General features: G+C 37.9%; 1 protein-coding gene across 4 annotated transcripts in view; it reads left to right on the top strand.

The window, feature by feature from the left end:
* ECHDC1 (ethylmalonyl-CoA decarboxylase 1) overlaps nt 1–21,837 on the top strand; it is a 53,226-nt gene extending 31,389 nt beyond the window's left edge. For all 4 annotated transcript variants that reach the window (XM_006046698.3, XM_006046697.3, XM_006046696.3 and 1 more), the window contains exons 4-6: nt 213–265; nt 5,277–5,357; nt 20,215–21,837. In XM_006046698.3, the coding sequence (XP_006046760.1) occupies nt 213–265; nt 5,277–5,357; nt 20,215–20,623 (543 nt within the window). In that variant the 3' untranslated portion in view covers nt 20,624–21,837. The remainder of the gene's footprint in view (nt 1–212; nt 266–5,276; nt 5,358–20,214) is intronic.
* Nucleotides 21,838–21,849: the final 12 nt, after the last annotated feature.

Genomic DNA, 21,849 nt, shown 5'->3' with positions numbered 1-21,849 from the left:
AGCTGAATTCAAAAAACCCTTGAAGATCAACACAATAAATACAATATCATTTGCATTTCAGACAGCTTCAAAGAGTTTTTAAATGAAAACCTCATTTTAAAAATTTCATTATTTTTGGCTCTATTACTTTCTAAATCCTAAAAGTGTTTTTATTTTTTAATTTCTTATGTAAAACATTTACATTGTATCTTTGTGTTTATTCTTATTTAAAGGATGGAATGGCCGTATGCATGTTCATGCAAAACACCTTAACACGATTTATGAGGTAATGTATCTTTGTTTTTAAAACATGATTTCTATGCTTTCTTCTCTGTAACCACCCTCCGTGTTTTTTCAGTCTTCTAACTTAATTGAGGCTTTCCATGGCTAAGTCAAAGATCTCTCTTGGTAAATGTCACATGGTACTTGAAAATACATGGATTATTTTCAAATATCTTTTGATACTGATTTTTAGCATCATTCCACAGTGGTAAGAGAACAGACTCTGATTTCGATACCTTTAGACCATGAAATTTTTGCATCTTGTTTTATGTCCCTGGATATGTTCCAGGGCCTCCTAGTTTATAGTCTATGAGAACTTGAATAGAATTTGTATCCTCCTGTTGTATGAAAATTGTATAAATCTTAATTATGTTGAATTGGTTCACGGTACCTTTCAGGTCTACTGTATCTTTCTACTTTTTTGTATGTTCAGTCCATTAATTTTTGAGAGTTTGATATTGAAACTCCAACTAAAAATCTTTATTAAAAAATAATTGTAATATATAGTGGAACTGTATGTAACTTTGTTCTGTATTTTCCAAGTCTCCTATAAATGTGTTATATTTTCATAATTTAAAAAATAAAAAAGGCAATAATTAAAAAAAGAACACAATTTCTAAAAAAACCCCAAATAACTCTTTATTAGTCTGTGCTTTGCACGAGTTAAAAAATAGTCACTGATAGTCTATTCATATTTAGAATATATGAATCCAATATTCATATATTCTGGTTCATATTTATTCTAATGATGAACTGTTTATTTTTGCCATTAAGGACAGTCATATAATTAGGTGTTAGTGAAGTACATACAAATATTTAAAAAATAAGAGCCTTGAGAGGTAAAAAGAATTTAAGACTTAGCTCTTTTCCCTAAAGAGTTTGTATTTAGTTATAAGCTGGCTATATTTAAGTATAATTAAATGCTGATACTAGAGCAGAAAAGATGCATAAAGATAACCTAATATTCAAAATTAGTAGAATGTGTAGGAGAAGGCAATGGCACCCCACTCCAGTACTCCTGCCTGGAAGATCCCATGGACGGAGGAGCCTGTTAGGCTGCAGCCCATGGGATCGCGAAGAGTCCTACCCGACTGCGCGACTTCACTTTCACTTTTCACTTTCATGCATTGGAGAAGGAAATGGCAACCCACTCCAGTGTTCTTGCCTGGAGAGTCCCAGGGATGGGGGGGCCTGGTGGGCTGCCATCTATGGGGTCGCGCAGAGTCGGACATGACTGAAGCGACTTAGCAGCAGCATAGTGAAGTGATCTGTATCCATAAGGAGAGAGAAAAAGAGTTACCAGTTGGAGAAAGCTTTTACATATTTCTGAGAAAGATGGATTCACTTTGCACCTAGAAGAGGAAGAAAAGGGAAAAAATTTGGGTCCTGTCATTATGCATTTGGGGTTACAAACTATGACATGATTGGGGTGATTAGCTTTCTACTTCCATATTCTGAATGTAAAAAAAGTTAAAATTCGGGGAAACTCAGGAAATTCATACTTGTTTAGCACACTTATTTATTGGACATGAATGTATTTTTGTTACTCTTTATATATGAGAGTCTAGAAAGAGTGATCTTCATTGTATTAGTTCCTATTCACCACATTTGACCTTTTCTTAAGTAAATCTTAGAAGTTTTTTTCTTTAGATAATCCTTTTTATTTGGAAGCAGTGTGTGTTAAGAAATGTGTAATTTCTTAAGACCTGTATCTTTTCATTTTGGTTAGACCTACAAAAAATTTTATATTTTTGAAACATTTTAAATTCACCTTTTAATACACAGTTCTGCAAAATGGGTCTTTGCAAACATGAAAGGTGAAGACTATTTTTACTTCAGAACCATTCTTTTATGTAGGATCAGTCTCTGGGTCATTTCAATGAGGAATGAAAAGATTTTTGGTAGGAACCTTCCATACCACATTTCTTCCTTTTTGATACAGCCTTAATTTTCCCCTCTATAATTTGATATCAACAAAAATGGACTAAGACTATAGCACACCAAATAATTCCCAGTTGTCAGGTGCTTAGAAATTCCAGGAGCTCTCTACAAGCTTGTTAGTCACTCAGTCATGTCCAAGTCTTTGGACCTCATGCACTGTAGCCCACCAGGCTTCTCTGTCCATGGAATTCTCCAGGCAAGAATACTGGAGTGGGTTGCCATTCCTTCTCCAGAGGATTGTCCCGACGCAGGGATCAAACCTGGGTCTGCTGCATTGCAGGCACATTCTTTACCATGTGAGCCACCAGGGAAGCCTGTATACAGGCTTACCTCGGAGATATTGCAGGTTGGGTACCACACCACCACAACAAAATGGTATCAAAATAAAGCAAGTCACAGAATTTTTTGGTTTCCCAGTGCATATGAAAGTTATATTTATACTCTACTGTAGTCTGTTAAGTATGTGATAGCATTATGTCTTTAAAAATGTACGTATTAATTTAGAAACACTTTATTGCTGAAAAATGCCAATCATCATCTGAACCTTCAGTGAATCTTAATCTCTTTGTTGGTGCAGGGTCAGTATTGATGGCTGCTAACTGATCAAGGTGGTAGTTGCTGAAGGTTGGGGTAGCTGTGGAAATTTCTTGAAATAAGACAACAGTGAAGTTTTCAGCTTCAGTTGACTCTTTCTTTCATGAACAATTTCTCTGTAACATCCAGTGCTGTTTGACAGCATTTTTACCCACAGAGGAACTTCTTTCAAAATTGGAGTCAATCCTCTCAAACCCTGTGGCAGCTTTATCAAATACGTTTATTTAATATTTAAAATCTTTTGTTGTCATTTCAATAGTCGTCACGACATCTTCACCAGGAATAGATTCCATCTCAAGAAACCACTCTCTTTGCTCATCCATGAGAAGCAACTCTTCATCTGTTAAAGTTTATCATGAGATTGCAGCAAAATCAGTCACATTTTCAAGCTCCACTTCTTGTTCTCTTGCTGTTTCCACCACATCTGCAGTTACTTTCTCTAATGATGTCTTGAACCCCTCAAAGTCATCCAAGAGGTTTGGAATCAGCTTCTTCCAAACTCCTGTTAATGATGATGTTTTGAGTTCTTCCCATTCATCACAGATGTTTTTAATAGTGTCACCAGGCTCCTCTGCCCATGGAATTTTGCAGGCAAGAATACTGATGTTGGTTGCCATTTCTTCCTCCAGGGGGACCTTCCCGACCCAGGGATCGAACTCCAGTCTCCTGGGTCTCCTGCATCACAGGCAGATTCTTTATCTGCTAAGCCATTGGAGAAGCCCCAACAGCATCTCAAATGGTGAATCCTTTCCAGAAGGTTTTCAATTTACTTTGCCCAGATCCATCAGAAGAATCACTCTCTGTGGAAGCTAAAGACTAATGAATTATATTTCTTAAATAATGAGACTTGAAAGTTAAAATTACTGCTTGATCCACAGGCTGCAGAATGGATGTTGTATTAGCAGGCATGAAAAACAGCTTTTATTTCACTGTACACCTTCATTGGAGCTCTTGGGTGATCAGGTGCATTTCATTGTCAATGGGCAGTAATAGTTTGCAAGAAATCTATTCTTTCTGAGCAGTAAATCAGCAGTGGACTTAAAATATTCAGAAACTATGTTGTAAACCGATGTGCTCACCCAGCCTTTGTTGTTCTGTTTACATAACACTGAGTAGATTGAGCATAATTCTTAAGAGCCCTAGGATTTTCAGAGTGGTAAATGAGCATTTAGTTTCAACTAGTAACAGGCTGCCCCTAAAACGAGAGTTAGCCTGCCCTTTGAAGCTTTGAAGCCAGGCATTGACGTCTCTAGCTGTGAATGTCCTAGATGGCATCTTCTTCTAATATAAGGTTGTTTTGTCTGCATCCTCACCTTCATGAATTATCTTAGATCTTCAGGATAACTTGCTGCAGCTGGCATCTGATCTGCATCAACACTTGCTGCCTCACCTAGCACATTATGTTATGGAGACAACTTCTTTCCTGAATCCTCATAAACCAACCTCTGCTAGCTTCACACTTTTCTTCTATGTCTTCCACATCTCTGTCAGCCTTCATAGAACTGAAGAGAGTTAGGACCTTGCTCTGGATTAGGCTTTGGCTTAAGGAAATGTGGGTAATTTGATCTAATATCTGGACCAATAAGACTTTCTTCATATTAGCAATAAAGTTGTTTTGCTTTCTTATCTTTCATGTGTTTACTGGAGGAGCACTTTTCATTTCTTTCAAGAACTTTTACTTTGCATTCACAACTTGGCTAACTGTTAGCCAAAGCTTAATCCAGCACAATAAGTGAAAGTGAAAGTTGCTCAGTCGTGTCCAACTCTTTGCAACCTCATGGACTATATGCAGTCCATGGATTTCTCCAGGCCAGAATACTGGAGAGGGTAGCCTTTTCCTTCTCCAGGAGATCTTCCCAACCCAGGTTTCGCACATTGCTGGTGGATTCTTTACCAGCTGAGCCACCAGGGAAGCCCAATAAAATGAAGCACAAAAAAATGAGGTGTGCTTGCATTATACAGAAACAACTGTTTATTTGGAAGAAAGTTAATATGCCTATAGTTTAAATAATGATTTGGGGAGGTATGTTGATCAGTTTGGGGCTTCCCTGGTGGTTCAGAACAGTAAAGATGGCAATGCAGGAGACCCAGGTTCGATCCCTGGGTCAGGAAGGTCCCCTGAAGAAGGGAATGGCTACCCAGTCCAGCATTCTTGCCTGGAGAATTCCATGGACAGAAGAAGCTGGCAGGCTATATTCCATGGGGTGGCACAGAGTCAGATACGACTTAGCTATTAACACCTTCACTTTGATAAGTTTGCATAACATTTAGTATGAATTATTATATCTTCATTATTATACTGTTTTGCTTCTCATGATTTACAGGCTAATGAGTCTACTGTACCTTGAGGTGTGCTTGTTTTTTAAACATAGATCAATAATTTTGTTTCTACTGTATTTTCAAGTTTTTAAAATATTTGTAGATTAATATCAGAATTTAAAATATTAACATCCATTTTTCCTTCTTCCTTCAATATACAGACTTCCTTTAATAAGTGTTGCACTGGTTCAAGGTCGGGCATTGGGTGGAGGAGCAGAAGTTACTACAGCATGTGATTTCAGGTAGGGTAAAAATTGTATTACTCCTCGCACAAATATAATTAACGTGTGAAATTTATTTCTTTGCCTGAATTATAAGTATTTAATATATTTTAAAATAGGATGATTATGAGGAAATATTTTCTTTCTGCCAATCATATCATTAAAGTAGATAATCAGTCTAATATAACTCCATAATTACTTCATTGCTGTGCATTTCAAAAAGTTAAAATGATTTTGAAAAAAATCCATATTAACAAAGTCCCCAGGGAATGAAGCCAAGGAAATACAAGCCAAGAGTCACAAGAATTATATAAGAAAAGAATAAATACAAGCCAAGGAAATACAAGCCAAGGGTCATAAGAATTATACAAGAAAAGAATTAAAAAAAAAAAAAACCCAAAGAAATAGAATGGGGAAAGGGTCTGCTTGGGTCTTCCTCTTACTAATGACAAGAGGTTTTCTGAGACCCTGTCTCTACTGTGATTTGTAGAAACTTTGTGGGGATTTTGAGCTGATTAGAGAATTCATTTAGAGAAAATTATTTGGTATCAATTAACCCTTTAATCCAGAGAAGGCAATGGCACCCCACTCCTGTACTCTTGCCTGGAAAATCCCATGGGCAGAGGAGCCTGGTAGGCTGCAGACCATGGGGTCGCTAAGAGTCGGAAATGACTGAGCGACTTCACTTTCACTTTTCACTTTCATGCATTGGAGAACGAAATGGCAACCCACTCCAGTGTTCTTGCCTGGAGAATCCCAGGGACTGCGGAGCCTGGTGGGCGGCCGTCTATGGGGTCGCACAGAGTCAGACATGACTGAAGCGACTTAGCAGCAGCAGCAACCCTTTAATCCTAGAATTCTCTTTAGTATTGGATAGCTGTACTTTTGGAGAAGGGAATGGCAGTCCACTCCAGTGTTCTTGCCTGGAGAATTCCAGGGATGGAGAAGCCTGGCGGGCTACAGTTTGTGGGGTCACAAAGAGTCAGACACGACTGAGTGACTAACACATGCAGCTGTACTTTATAGGAATGATGCAGTTTTTGTAAGGCTCTCTATATTTTGGTTTTGTGTGTATAAAACATAAATGTCAGTTTAATGACTTGCTACAAAATAGGAAGCTATGTAACCATCTTATAGGTCAAGAATTGAAACATTATCAGCATTCCTGAACTCCCTAAGTCATAACCCCTTCATTTCCATCTGTAAGAGTATTACCCGAAATTTTATAATTACTTTGTCATTATCCTTTATAGTTTTATAAGTTAACCATTCTATAACCAATATATTCTATTTATTTTCCTTTTGAACTAAATATAAATAGCATACTAATAGAAATACTATGAGGAAAGACTCAGTTAGCTAATTCATGCAAAAGAGGTAACGTTTTAAAATTTATGACTCAGGTTTCAGTTTATAAGTTGAAATATGTCACTTTGTATTCAAATAAATTGAGATTTTAAAATAGTTTGGGTGTATAAGACAAATTACAAAGATCCTAGTCTCTTTGAAAACTGTGTTAAAGTTGCTTCAGTTGTGTCTGACTCTCTGTGACCCTATGGACTGTAGCCTGCCAGGCTCCTCTGTCCGTGGGATTCTCCAGGCAAGAATACTGAAGTGGATCGCTATGCTCTACTCCAGGGGATCTTCCCGACCCTGGGATTGAACCTGTGGCTCCTACATCACACGCAGATTCTTTACCTTTGAGCCACCGCCACCTGGGGAAGCCCCTTTGAAGACTACTGCTGCTGCTAAGTCGCTTCAGTCATGTCCGACTCTGTGCGACCCCATAGATGGCAGCCTACCAGGCTTCCCTGTCCCTGGGATTCTCCAGGCAAGAACACTGGATGGGTTGCCATTTCCTTCTCCAATGCATGAAAGTGAAAAGTGGAAGTGAAATCGCTCAGTCGTGTCCGACTCCTCGCAACCCCATGGACTGCAGCCTACCAGGCTCCTCCGTCCATGGGATTTTCCAGGCAAGAGTACTGGAGTGGGGTGCCATTGCCTTTTACTTGCTAATTGGGGAGCATTCTTGTATACAACAAAAACTGGCCATTTCACATGACAGTGCCCTCTGCTGTCATCAGTGCAGATTGCATTCAGTTCAGTCGCTCAGTTGTGCTCGACTCTTTGAGACCCCATGGACTGCATGCAGCACACCATGCCTTCCTGTCCATCACCAACTCCCGGAGCTTACTCAAACTCATGTCCATTGAGTCGGTGATGCCATCCAACCATCTCATCTTCTGTCGTCCTCTTCTCCTCCTGTCTTCAGTCTTTCCCAGCATCAGAGTCTTTTCCAAGGAGTCAGTTCTTCGCATCAGGTGGCCAAAGTATTGGAGTTTCAGCTTCAGCATCAGTCCTTCCCATGAATATTCAGGACTGATTTCCTTTAGGATGGATTGGTTTGATCTCCTTGCAGTCCAAGGGACTCACAAGTGTCTTCTCCAACACCACAGATCAAAAGCATGAATTCTTCAATGCTCAGCTTTCTTTATGGTCCAACACCACAGGTCAAAAGCATGAATTCTTCAATGCTCAGCTTTCTTTATGGTCCAACTCTCACATTCATACATTACTACCGGAAAAACCATAGCTTTGACTATATAGACCTAATTGCAGATTCTATCAGGAAGCTACATTTTCATTCTATGAGGAGGAAGCAGTTATATTGGCTTTATGGACGATATGAGACTAAATAGAAAATGTGTGTGAAAGGATTAAATGGTTTTCTCACTTTACCCTGAAATAAAGGTACTTATGAAATATATCATTTAAACATATAATTATGTATAACTATAAAGTATATATTTAGATATAATGTAATATATCTAAAGAATCCTAAGCTATATGTAAGTATACATTATTACACTTAAAAATCCTCTACATAAAAGTAAGTGAAAATTAAAGCTTTATAGATATACTCTGGACAAAATGTACCCTCTAACACAGAATCATGTGCTCATCTTTAAGCGTTTATTAGACTTTTGCTTCATCTTTAATACTCATTCCTGATCTGTGTTTGGGTGGAGTTAGGGTTTAGGACAAAAGGTAAAATCACAGAAAAAATAATTAAAGATTACTTAGTCCTTTAATACTACTAATTTACCTTTCTATGTTTTTCTATAAATGAAGTGTCATATGTCCTAAAACCTCATAAAATACTGAGTTTTTTTGATTATGAGAAGTCTCAGGGTACTACCCTCATGAGATATATTCAGTATCATAAACGGATACAGTCACTTTTCCGTGAAGACATATTCATTTGTGGATCAATGACTTGGCTTGTATAGATCCTCATATTAAGCTGCATTCAGTAGAGTCATTCATTAAACATATATTTAGCACACATTTATGCTAGCTCGGGAAGCAACAGTTAGAACTAGACATGAAACAACAGACTGGTTCCAAATAGGAAAAGGAGTACGTCAAGGCTGTATATTGTCACCCTGCTTATTGAACTTATATGCAGAGTATATCATGAGAAACGCTGGGCTGGAAGAAGCACAAGCTGGAATCAAGATTTCTGGGAGAAATATCAATAACCTCAGATGTGCAGATAAGACCACCCTTACGGCAGAAAGTGAAGAGGAACTAAAAAGCCTCTTGATGAAAGTGAAAGAGGAGAGTGAAAAAGTTGGCCTAAAGTTCAACATTCAGAAAATGAAGATCATGGCATCTGGTCCAATCACTTCATGGGAAATAGATGGGGAAACAGTGGAAACAGTGTCAGACTTTATTTTTTTGGGCTCCAAAATCACTGCAGATGGTGATTGCAGCCAAGAAATTAAAAGACGCTTACTCTTGGAAAGGAAAGTTACGACGAACCTAGATAGCCTATTCAAAAGCAGAGACATTCCTTTGCCAACAAAGGTCCATCTAGTCAAGGCTATGGTTTTTCCAGTAGTCATGTATGGATGTGAGAGTTGGACTGTGAAAAAAGCTGAGCACCGAAGAATTGATGCTTTTGAACTGTAGTGTTGGAGAAGACTCTTGAGAGTCCCTTGGACTGCAAGGAGATCCAACCAGTCCACTCTAAAGGAAATCAGTCCTGGGTGTTCTTTGGAAGGACTGATGCAAAGAACTTTGCAGTACTTTGGCCACCTCATGCGAAGAGTTGACTCATTGGAAAAGACTCTGATGCTGGGAGGGATTGGGGGCAGGAGGAGAAGGGGACGACAGAGGATGCGATGGCTGGATGGCATCACCGACTCAATGGACATGAGTTTGAGTGAACTCCGGGAGTTGGTGATGGACAGGGAGGCCTGGTGTGCTGCAATTCATGGGGTCGCAAAGAGTCAGACATGACTGAGTGACTGAACCGAACTGAACTGACTGATGCTAGCTCGGCATTGCCATTCAAGAAAGTTGTGTGTCTTGGTTTTTTATTTAGTATTTTTAGTAATACAGTTTTATTACGTTTTATAAAATTCTTGGTTCACAACTTATAAGAAGTTTTAAAAACATAGAAACTGATCCTTCACAGTAGAAGTGTGAAAAACACTCTCCTAGACTATTCAGCTCTTTTAAATGTACACACTCAACACAAGAGTTCTTAAAGGTAAAGCCTAATAGAAAGGCTTGTATAACTGAAGTACATTACTAACCACTAGTTATAAGGTAGTGATAAACCAATACAAATTACTCTAGCTGATCTTCCACCTAACTTTACCATTGTTCTGTCGGTTATTTTCTATAACAAACTGGAAACTATTTCTGGAGATGAGAGAGCCTTTTTTTGAGAAATATTTTTAATATGAATATTCGTAATAAGTGAGTGCATTACCCCACTCCCTGCCCTGAAACCCTTTAAGCACCAGCTGATAATACATGTAATGAATTAATATGTCAGAAACACTCAGGTCTACATAACATATATAGACTCTCATACTGAATTGCCTTCAGTTGAGTCATCATTTTCATGTTAAAACTTGCTTAGAGAAAATGGCTTTTAAAAAACATTTTCTAAAGCTGGAAACTTAAAAATTGTCATTCCACAGTGCTCAAAAACTAGTCATTGAAACATTATGTTTCTCTTTAGTGACAAAATTGATGAGGAAATAAAAAGGTAGAACCATGATAAAATCATCTGCTTCTAACTTTTAAATTTGTCTTGATTAAATGAAACACAAATTAAGAAAATATGTATTTGAATATTAGTTTTCTATTGCAGCCATAACAAATCACCACAAATTTATTGGCTTATAACAGCACGTGTTCATCTCACAGATATATAGGTTGGAAGTCTGGCTGGGCTGAACTGGGTTCTCTAAACCTGGTCACGCAAGGCCCAAGTCAGTAGGTTGACCGGACTGAGCTCTAAGGACTCGGGGGAGCGTGCACTTCCAGGCTCACCCTGGTTACAGCTGGCAGAATCCAGTCCCATGCACTTGTAAGACTGAGGTCTCTGTTCTTCCATCAGCATGCCAGCCAGGGGTTAGTCTTCGCTCTTGGAAGACGCCTGTATTCCTTCTCATGTTTTCCATTGACCCCCTTCAGCAGCGGTGGGTTAAGTTCCTTTCATACTTTAAATCTTTCTCACTTTTCCCTCTGCTGCATCTCTCTGACTCCAGCTGGAGAAAGTTTTCTGCTTTTAAGAGCTCACTGGTTAGAATGAGCCCACTCAGATAATCTGGAATAATGCCTCTATTTTGAGATACACACACACACACACACACACACACACATACACACATACACACACACACACAACCTTAATTAGATCTGCACAGTCCCTTTTATCATGTAAAGTAACATATGCACAGCTTCCTGGGATTAGGGCCTAGATGTCTTTGTGGGACCATTCTACCTCCATCACAAGGGCTTGTCATAGAGAATATAGTTGCCAGCTTTTTTTTTTTTTTGCTAACTTTTATATTCCTATTTGATCACCAATTAAAATTGGTAACTTTGTTACTCTAAGTTACCTTTGTGAACTGCATCTTTTTAAACTTGTTTAGATATACCAAATTGGTAAAGGTTCATTGATACAAAAATTACTTAATGTGTTGTTATATTATAGTTTCTTAGATTGGTTTCAAGCTCAAGATTCTAGAGTGTGCTTTAGGGGGTACTTAGAACACGCATTCCTTGATTCCCCTTGTCTTATGCCCTATCATTCAACAAAAGGAAGGGGGTGTGAGAGGGAAGGGGAAAGGAAGGAAAAATCTCTCAGAAATATCCTAGAAAATAGAAAATTACAAACTCAAACTGCTTGAGTTTTCAGCATCAACTTTTGGCAGTCAGAAACATGTCAACAGTTTAATTCAGTTTTTGCTACTTAATTTGGTATAAGAGAGAAATTGGAATTGTGCTTTTGGTTTGAATTTACAGTCAGCTCTCTGTATCTGTGCGTTCCAAATTCAAGATTTCAACCAAGGATTGAAAATACTCTGGAAAAAAATTCCAGAAAATTTCAAAAAGCAAAACTTGAATTTGCCATGTGCTTGCAACTACTGATGTTCCTTTTACACTGAATTAGGTATAAGTAATCTGAAAGAAAAGTGAAAGTGAAGTCGCTCAGTTGTGTCCGACTCTTTCTGACCCCGTGGACGGTAGCCTACCAGGCTCTGCCGTCTATGGGATTTTCCAGGCAAGAATACTGGAGTGGGCTGCCATTTCCTTCTCCAGGGGCTCTTCCCAAACCAGGGATCAAACCTGGGTCTCCTGCATTGCAGACAGACGCTTTACTGTCTGAGCCACCAGGGAAGACCTCTAGAGGGATTTAAACTATATGGGAGGATGTGTACAGGTTATATAAAAATACTACACCAATTTATATAAGGAAATTAAGCATCTGAGGATTTTGGTATCTGTGAGGGATCCTGGAACCAGTTGTGGAATGGACAAAGGCTCCCTGCACCATATTCTAATGTAACTTCACCAATTTTTAACATTTTGCTGTTCTGTTTTTCACCTCTTACGTGTGTGTGTATATGTATGTTTTATATATATACACACACATATATGTAAAATAATTTTTTATGAGAAATTTGAGAATAAGTTGCAAACATCTTACCCTTTTACTCCTTTATACACACACACACACACACACACACACATAAATATATATTCTTTTTTTAAGAACTAGTTGTTCAGTTGCTCAGTTGTGTCTGACTCTTTGCGACCCCATGGATTGCAGCATGCCAGGCTTCCCTGTCCATCACCAGCTCCCGGAGTTTGCTCAAACTCATGTCCATTGAGTTAGTGATGCCATTCAACCATCTCATCCTCTGTCCTCCCCTTCTCCTCCTGCCCTCAGTCTTTCCCAGCATCAGAGTCTTTTCCAATGAGTCGGCTCTTCACATCAGGTGGCCAAAGGATTGGAGCTTCAGCTTCAGCATCAGTCCTTCCGATGAATATTCACGGCTGATTTCCTTTAGGGCTGACTGGTTGTCTCCTTGCAGTCCAAAGGACTCTCAAGAGTCTTCTCCAGCACCATAGTTCAAAAGCATCAATTCTTCAGCACTCAGCCTTTTTTATGGTCCAACTCTCACATCCATACATGACCACTGGAAAAACCATAGCTTTGACCAGATGGACCTTTGTCAGCAAGAGTCCATATAGTAACTGACTATACTCTAATGAAGAACTAGAGTGTTCTTTATATAACCACAGCACACAGTTGTCAAATGCAAGAAATTTAACACCGATGCCATACTTTTATCTACTATACTATCCATATTCTAATTGTGTCAGTTTGGCAGTGATGTCCTTTATAGCGCTCCTGGACATTTCCTCTACTGCAGGATCATACACTGCACTTAGTTGTCAGAACTCTTTATGTTCAGAACTGAGATAATGTTTTTTAAGCCACTAAGTTTGTGTGATAACATCAATAGAAAGCAATACAGATAATGATACTTTAAAAATGTTTATTGTGCTTTCTATTGTAAAAGGATATTGTGTGCATTCTGGTAAATATGAATCACCTGAGGATTTTGTTGAAATGCAGTTCTGATTTCATCTCAGGGGTGAAGCCTGAGTTGATGCTGATATTACTGGTTCACAGACCACTCACTGAATAGCAACGTTCTAGATTACTTTGTCTTGGTCATTCAGTCATGTCCAGCTCTTTGTGATCCCATGGACTGCAGCCCGCCAGGCTCCTCTGTCCATGGGATTCTCCAGGCAAGAATGCTGGAGTGGGTAGCCATTCCCTTCTCCAGGAGATGTTTCCAACCCAGGGATCAAACCTGGGTCTCCCACACTGCAGGCATATTCTTTACCATATGAGCCACCAGGGAAGATTGTTACTTTGAACATATTGTAAATATTATAATAATAAAATATACCTTACTGTATATTAAATTTTAAGAATATAGAGTTAGCTATAGCATAAAAATTAAAGTTGCGGCCAAAGGTAATTAGCATTAGCACTGCAGTGTGCTTTCTTCATATCTTTTTAAAATAGACATATAATTTTCTATTTTTTAAAAATTAGGATCATATGACCTATATTTTATATTTAACGACAGTGTTCCCATATCACTTGTGTACTTGAAAAATATGAATTTAAAATTTTTTAAAATATCCCATCAGTTTGGATGTACTAAAATATCCTCTTTTGGCTGTTTCTAATTTTCCTCTATCATGATTAATGCTGTGATAACTGCCTTATATGTAAGGCTTTGTCATTTTGGATTATTTTCTTTGATTTATTCTATAAATCCTAACACTTACTAAGTACTTCAGGTACTTAGTCAAATAATGTGAACATGTTTAAAAGTTTGGATATATAGTGCCAAGTTACCCTCCAAGAAAGATTCTGCTAGTTTATGCTACGACCAGCAGTATATGAGTGTCTATTTGAGAGCATCCTTTTTACAATAAGTATTACTCTTTTAAAAGCTCTCTTCTAACTTTGATAATCAAAAATTAAATTTTATTTTGTGTTTTTTAAAGTTTTGGTGAGGCATAAATTTTCATATATTCATTGATGTGTATCTGTGTGAATTGTGTGCATTTTCTTTTTGTTTTTCTTTGGAGTATCTTAAGATTTTGCTGTTTATACACTGGATGAAAAACACATTTTTATTCCGTCATCTCCCTAGAGGAATAAAATTCTCAATTATGCAATTTAGAGCCTGCTATTTAATTTGTTTTCAATCTTGAACATTGATTTTATGAATATAAATAACTCTAAGCCAAAGATATTAGCATTTCCAGCTGCTACCTATTAGTTCAAAGTATATTACAAAGAAAGGGAGCTGTAAACAGGCTTGTCCCAAGGGAGCTACTGTACATAGCCCTTTTCTTAAAATACTTACCTAATAAGTCAAACATGAAATACAACATAATATTCATACTTGCACAAATGTGCATACAAACACTCACACACACCCCAACCAACACATCCCAGAGTCATTAAAAAGCAAATTCCATTTTTGCTGTGGCAGTGCCTGTACTCTGAATATGAGATGTCCAGCTCAGGAAGCAGTCACATTTCCTGTGCATGTTGCTTTTTCTGTAGTTATCACTGTATTATGTGAAAAGTCTTACTTCAGAGCCTGTGATATCAAGAACATCCCCTTCTCTGAGCATGCTAGGATTACAACTGAATACTAAAATCAGACTTTATATTCCCCAAACATTCTCCTGTCTGTTTCTCTCTCACTGTACCACCACCATCACACACAAATGCGCACATACACAAATAGAAAAAAACTTCATTCAACCGCATACTTTCTTACTCAAGCAGTCTCTTTACATAAAGTACATGGAGCCTCATGAGACCAATCAGCTAAGAGCAGGAAATCAGAAAGGTGAGATAAGGGGAGGATCTTTGAGATCTTTCCCTCTATTTTCTGTAATTTGCCTTGTGATGTGATAGACAACAGGAGGAAGAAAATGCCAGGAAGGTACACACACAAATCAATAAGCGTCTGTGTTCAAGGCATGATTCTAAAAAGTATTGTTTGTGGTCAAAGATGTTGCTGCTTATGTACCGTATTTCTCCATGTCACTACAGTTTGCTTTGTTGTATTTGGTTTGTTCTTAATGTCATGTAAACGACCAGCAATTTCTGACCCTAAAAGTTTATTTAAATCAATGATTCCAGACTTTAAATTTATGATATCATGTGATTTAATTTTATAACAGGACTGCTGTCCTTAAATATTTATGCTTTTACTTATATTGCACAATATTCCTTAAGTTAGTCTTAGGTATATGTCTATGTCTATGTTTTTAAAAAAAAAATCAACTTGGAATCTTCCACTTCAGTCATATCTATAACGGAACACAGTATTATTTCTACCTTTATTTGGAAATTAAGAATTGTATATATTTTGTAGTCTCCATTAACAGATATTGAGGAAAGATAGTGTATCATTCGGAGAAGGCAATGGCACCCTACTCCAGTACTCTTGCCTGGAAAATCCCATGGATGGAGGAGCCTGGTGGGCTGCAGTCCATGGGGTCACAAAGAGTGGGATACGACTGAGCAACTTCACTTTCACTTTTCACTTTCATGCATTGGAGAAGGAAATGGCAACCCACTCCAGTGTTCTTGCCTGGAGAATCCCAGGGACGGGGGAGCCTGGTGGACTGCCGTCTATGGGGTCGCACAGAGTCGGACACGACTGAAGTGACTTAGCAGCAGCAGCAGCAGTGTATCATTATTTGCTGGGCTTCCAGTGCAAGTATAGCTCTTTTACATTTCAATACTTTAGGGATTGAATGACTTTAGTCCAGCAAAAAACTTTATAATGCCATTCTAGCAGAAACACTGCTATTATTTGTAGTGACTTACCTGTTAAGGCAACCAACTTGATAATAAGGAAAGCTAGTACACAGAGAATGTAATACGTGTACTGTGAGGCTATAAAATACCTAGTTTTTATATACCAAATAAAAGTATAAATAATACTGTGTTCTATAGATGTGGCAGAGGCAGAAAATTTCACACTTTTTTTTTTTTTGATGTGGACCATTTTTAAAGTCTTTATTGAATTGGTTACAATATTGCTTTTGTTTTATATTTTGATTTCTTGGCCAGGGGGCATGTTAGAATCTTAGCTCCCTAATCAGGGATCAAAGCCACATACCCTGCACTGAAAGGTGAAGTCTTAACCACTGAACTGCCAGGGAAGTCCCATACTGATTTTTTTTAAAAAATATATATAAGCAAGTTCCTCTAGGATTAACAGAATTGTGGCATATATATGTCCTAAGTAACTTGCATATATTAACTCATTTATTGTAGTACTCATAGAAATTCTAAGGCATAAATACTATCTTTATATCTATTTGCTGGATAAGCATACAGAGGCCCAGGGATGTTAAATAATCTACCCTTCCTCCTCTTTATACCATTGAGTCTTTGGTCTCTGCTGTGTTTTACAAGGTGTAAAATGCAGCCGGTCTAGTGGTCAGGCCTGGTAGTCTGGCTTAAGCTATATTCTTCCCCAGTGCAATTATCTATTTGTTTCTCATTTCTTTGCCATTTAGTTTATGAAAAGTACCTTTCTTTAATAATAAACAATTTTTAACACTTAAAAAAAATAACTTTTACGAAAAAGTTTCCTATTTTAGTACAGTTTGGTAATTGTTTTTCTTGAATAAGTTTGTTCAAAGTCCTGAAACTTATAGCTCAACTCATCAGAAATTAGTAGCACAATGAACAGTCTTTTCAGGTATCAACATTGACTTTGCAACACCTGTCAGAAGATACTCTTTTCCAAGTTATGGTTAGTTTTTCCTGATGTATCCATACCACAACACCAGGTATATCCAAGTTAGATTAATTTCCTCATCACCCCTCTCAGTGGGTGTCACAGGAAATTTTCAACCTTGCCAATGATAATGACACTAACAGTCAGAGGATACTTACAATTCTACTTGTCAGAATTCTAAGAGAGTTAATATGGTTTAATGAGTCTGCTATAAGGCTTCAGAATCTTAAGATTTGGGTCTTCCAGTTTTCTACATAGATTAATAGATTATCACTTGCAGTAAACTACATTATAGGTGGTACCAGATAACTGCATCTAAACTAGCAGGAATTAGTGTATAATCCTGTAAGGGCTCTTAGGAAGAAGTTTCTAATTTTGGATATATCTTGTTGATAGGACATTTTCTTCATAAATTCTGATTATCACCATTGAAAATTTTATATTTAAACTTGAACTTTTAGATTAATAAAGAGTCTTTTGAAGGGTTATCATCTAAATGTCCCATATTTCTCTCATTGTTAAACTACTTTGTGTTCGTCACTAATAAAATTTTTGGTCCTATTTTCTAATGTAATATGCACTTCAGTTCACAAGTACACCCTAGGCATGATGTATAAAGAATGGATGTCAGAGTTTGATGACAACAGGTATTTATACAAGGACAGCCTCAGGATTTGTTAGCGTCCTTTACAAGTGATACCTCACCTTATAAAACGTGGCAAAAGGAAAACAACCAGTATAAAGATGATGTTATTTTTAGGAGAAGTGAAGTCGCTCAGTTGTGTCCGACTCTTTGCGACCATGGACTATAGCCTAACCAAGCTCCTCTGTCCATGGGATTTTCCAGGCAAGAGTACTGGAGTGTATTGCCATTTCCTTCTCCAGGGGATCTTCCCGACCCAGGGATCAAACCCGGGTCTCCCACATTGTGGGCAGACGCTTAACCGTCTGAGCCACCAGGGAAGTGGCTTTAGAAGGAATTCTTTAGAAGCAATTCCAAATATATATGTTTTATACATAATAACTTTTGTTGTCATAAGTTCATCTGCATTAGCCCAACATCTAGGGCTTTAACCAGCTTTTATGTTCAGATGATTTTAAGTGAATTTTTTCCTGACATAGTCCTTCTTTGTATTGTAGACATAGCTCTGAGCCATCAATGTCAGTTCCAGGGTATAATTAGGAACTGTGACAGTTTTATCTGTGAAAAGCTTTATAGGATTTTCAATATTATTATTTCCAAGTTATTAGACATTACTGTAATTTCTACTTTCTTTTGACCTTGATTTCTGTTTAACAAAGCTGTTCTTCCCTCACAATTTGGGGCTAGTTCAGATTCTTAAGACGCTTGGTTCCTTCTTCCTCCCATTTGAAAATTATTTATTGAAAACTACTACTTTCATGGCTGTTTGCTTCTAAAAACAGTGGTCCATAATTGAGGCGGATTTTCCCTCATAGGAATTCACAGCTGCCAAGGAGAACGTCCTCTTTCCCAGTGGGTTAGTAAATAGGCTTTTGTGAGAATTCTCTATTGGAATATTTCTCTTGATCAAAGGGTCAAAGACTGAGAGTCTGTTGTTCTTGGTGCTAAAAGAACCAACCACCTGCAGCTGGGCATTGAACACTTGGGAAATACAGAACTTACTTAGTCTTCATTTTTGTCATGAGTAGCTTGAAAGCAGTAATTTTTCTTAAAAAATTAAAATTCAGACATGACCTTTAGACCAAATTAGATTTTAATAGTGAATGCATTGAGGCATGCAGTCAAAATACTGATAGGCTGCATTCCCCAAACACTGTGGCTTTATGCAGCCTGTTAATAACAGCATACACATATTTAACTGGTAAATATGATTGCTCTGCCTACTAATCTCCTTGTTTATTCCCTTTTTTTGTTCCACTTGATTAATCACCCTGTACATAAAAGTCCCAATATTTGGGGAAAATGAATCCCTGCTGTAGGAAATCATCCCTCTCAAGTCCAACCCAAGCCACTGTCAGCTTTCTTACTGGCATCCCCGCTTCCACTCTTCCCTAGTTACCTATTGTATGTAGTGGGACGTTTAGAGCATGCGTGGGGAAGCTAACTTGCTTGGATTTAAAATTCTGTCCCTGCTGTAGCTGCATGGCCTTGGGTGTGCTGTTTATTTAATCTGTTGCCTCTGTTTCCGTCTGCAAAATGAGCATATTACTATACCTTCAGGGTTGTTCTGAGGATGTTAACATAAAATTCCTTAAATAGTTGGTGTGCTGTTAAATGCTAAATAGGCAACTCTCACAAAATAAATCAGATACTACTCCTTTGGACAGCCTCCTCCTTAAGAGCCTCACACTTAAAAAATAAAATCTGACCCCTTATCCAAGTGCCTGTAAGCTCGCTCTGATCTCATCCCCCATTTCTGTTGGCTTTATTCCTGCTACATAAGCCTGGTCCCGAGAGATACTAAGCAGTTCTGCTTCAAGGCCTTTGCACGTGTAATTCTCTCTTCCTGGAATTCCCTTCCAGAATTTTGCATTGCTCACTCACTTGGGTAGTTGCTCAAAAATTCAGAGGCCTTTTCCATATAAGATGGCACACACCCAACACATGTATCCTCATACTGTAGTCCCTTGCCCCGTTTTCTTTGTAGCATGTATCACCACTGACATTATATTGTTGTTCAGTGTCTTCCTCTCCTAACATGAATGTAAACTGAGCAGAGATTTTATTTTGGTTATTCCTGTAGTCCTGCATCTAGACCACCTGGTATTGATAGAGCTTAGTAAATACTTGTGGGAAGAGTGGAGCTAAAAAACAAATCCCAAGTTAGAAAACAGTATTTTTACCCTAAGGACTAATGACTTTATTATAATTCTTTTTTTATAGTATGCACCTAACATTTCCCACTCCCATATATTCACTTTAATCCAGGTTTTCTCATTAGGCTACCACTCACTTTAGATTGGGTTTTCAGAATAAACGTGAAGATTAGATTCATATATGCAAAGTAAAAGATAACACAAGATTGGTGACCTTGTTTTCAGACAGGAGCACTAAATGCCATGTAGTAAATTGAATTCTATACTTAGCTAGGTTTTTTGAACATTATTTTTAATGACACGGCTACCTATAAAGACCTATGAGATTTCAGGTCAGATTATGAATAGGTAGTACTTTGTGACTAAAGCATACATACTTTCAATTAGTTTTTTTCTTTTTTTTGCAGGTTAATGACTACAAAGAGTGAGATCAGATTTGTCCACAAGGAGATGGGCATAATACCAAGCTGGGGCGGTGCCACCCGGCTGGTTGAGATCATCGGCAGTAGACAAGCTCTCAAAGTATTAAGTGGGGCCCTTAAGCTGGATTCAGAAAAAGCATTACATATAGGAATGGTGGACGACATCTTGCCATCTTCAGATGAAACCGAATGTCTCAAAGAAGCACAAGAGTGGCTACAGCAGTTTATCAAAGGGCCACCAGAAGTAATCAGAGCTTTGAAAAAATCTGTTTCTTCATGCAAAGAGCTTTGTTTAGAGGAGGCATTACAGAGTGAGAGAGATCTTCTAGGAACAGTTTGGGGTGGACCAGCAAATTTAGAGGCTGTTGCTAGGAAGGGAAAGTTTAATAAATAATTTTTAAAAATACACCAGATCAGATCAGTTGCTCAGTCCTGACTGACTGACTGTGAGACCCCATGAATCGCAGCACGCCAGGCCTCCCTGTCCATCACCAACTCCCGGAGTTCACTGAGACTCAACGCCCATTGAGTCAGTGATGCCGTCCAGCCATCTCATCCTCTGTCGTCCCCTTCTCCTCCTGCCCCCAATCCCTCCCAGCATCAGAGTCTTTTCCAATGAGTCAACGCGCAAGTTAAAACCCCAATGATTAATATGGATAAAAGTTGAATGATACCAAATATGAATGTCAAAACTACTTAGAAGGTAGTATTAGTAATTTGCAGTATAACAACTGTTTGACTACTTGAACTCAGTTGGCCTAGTTTCAGTTTATTCAGGTAGTTGCTAAGTAATTCTGAACCTCTAACTAAAATACACAACACTTTGGGCTTAAACATAATCATTAATTCCCCGATTCCCATGATAGTTATTAGGCTATAACCAAAGACTAGTTTTTGAAAGGAAAAACTACACAAAACCTATTCCTGGTGTTCTTTCTCACAAAGTCTTTGTCTTGTCTTAACCTGGAAATAATTTACAAAAATAATGTAATGAAGCTAAGAGAACAAAATTGGAAAGGGGTCAGGGGACAGGAAGATATCCAAAGTTATGATTTGTCCTTTTCTTCCCCTCCATGCAGCTGCATTAAAGAAGTCATGGACTGGCCCTTCTTTTAAGGATGCTCCTCACCCCACCCTTCTACATACTTGGACCTTATTTGATGTTTCAAATAATTACTTTCTATTTTTGGTTATCTATGAAACAATGATGGCCACCATACAAAAAGTCTGTTGATTCTACAAAACTGGCCAGTTCATTTGTATGCACCAGAATTTCCAAGCTAGCAATTACTACAGTTTATGTAGTCTAATTTTCTTTGATCAGAGACTCATGAAGCATTGTTACACATGAATCAGATTTCTATTTTTTTTCCTAAGTAGCCATCTTCTTTTATAACTAGCTGTATTTAAAAGTAAATTTAATAATGGATGACAAACTTTTATGATCTTAGTAATACAGACTTAAAAAAAAATCTAAGTCAATTAAGTCCTAATCTTACCACAAGAGGTAAAAGGTGATTTTATTAATGACAGTTTATATCTGCCATTGTAACATTCAATTCACATGTGATAAATTGTATTAAAGACAACTTGCATATGCTTCATCAACATGATCCTGCT

This window comes from Bubalus bubalis, chromosome 10, assembly GCF_019923935.1.
Source record: "Bubalus bubalis isolate 160015118507 breed Murrah chromosome 10, NDDB_SH_1, whole genome shotgun sequence".
Taxonomy (NCBI): Eukaryota; Metazoa; Chordata; class Mammalia; order Artiodactyla; family Bovidae; genus Bubalus; species Bubalus bubalis.
Note: the sequence above shows the minus strand (reverse complement) of the source record. Positions and strands in the feature narration are given on the sequence as shown.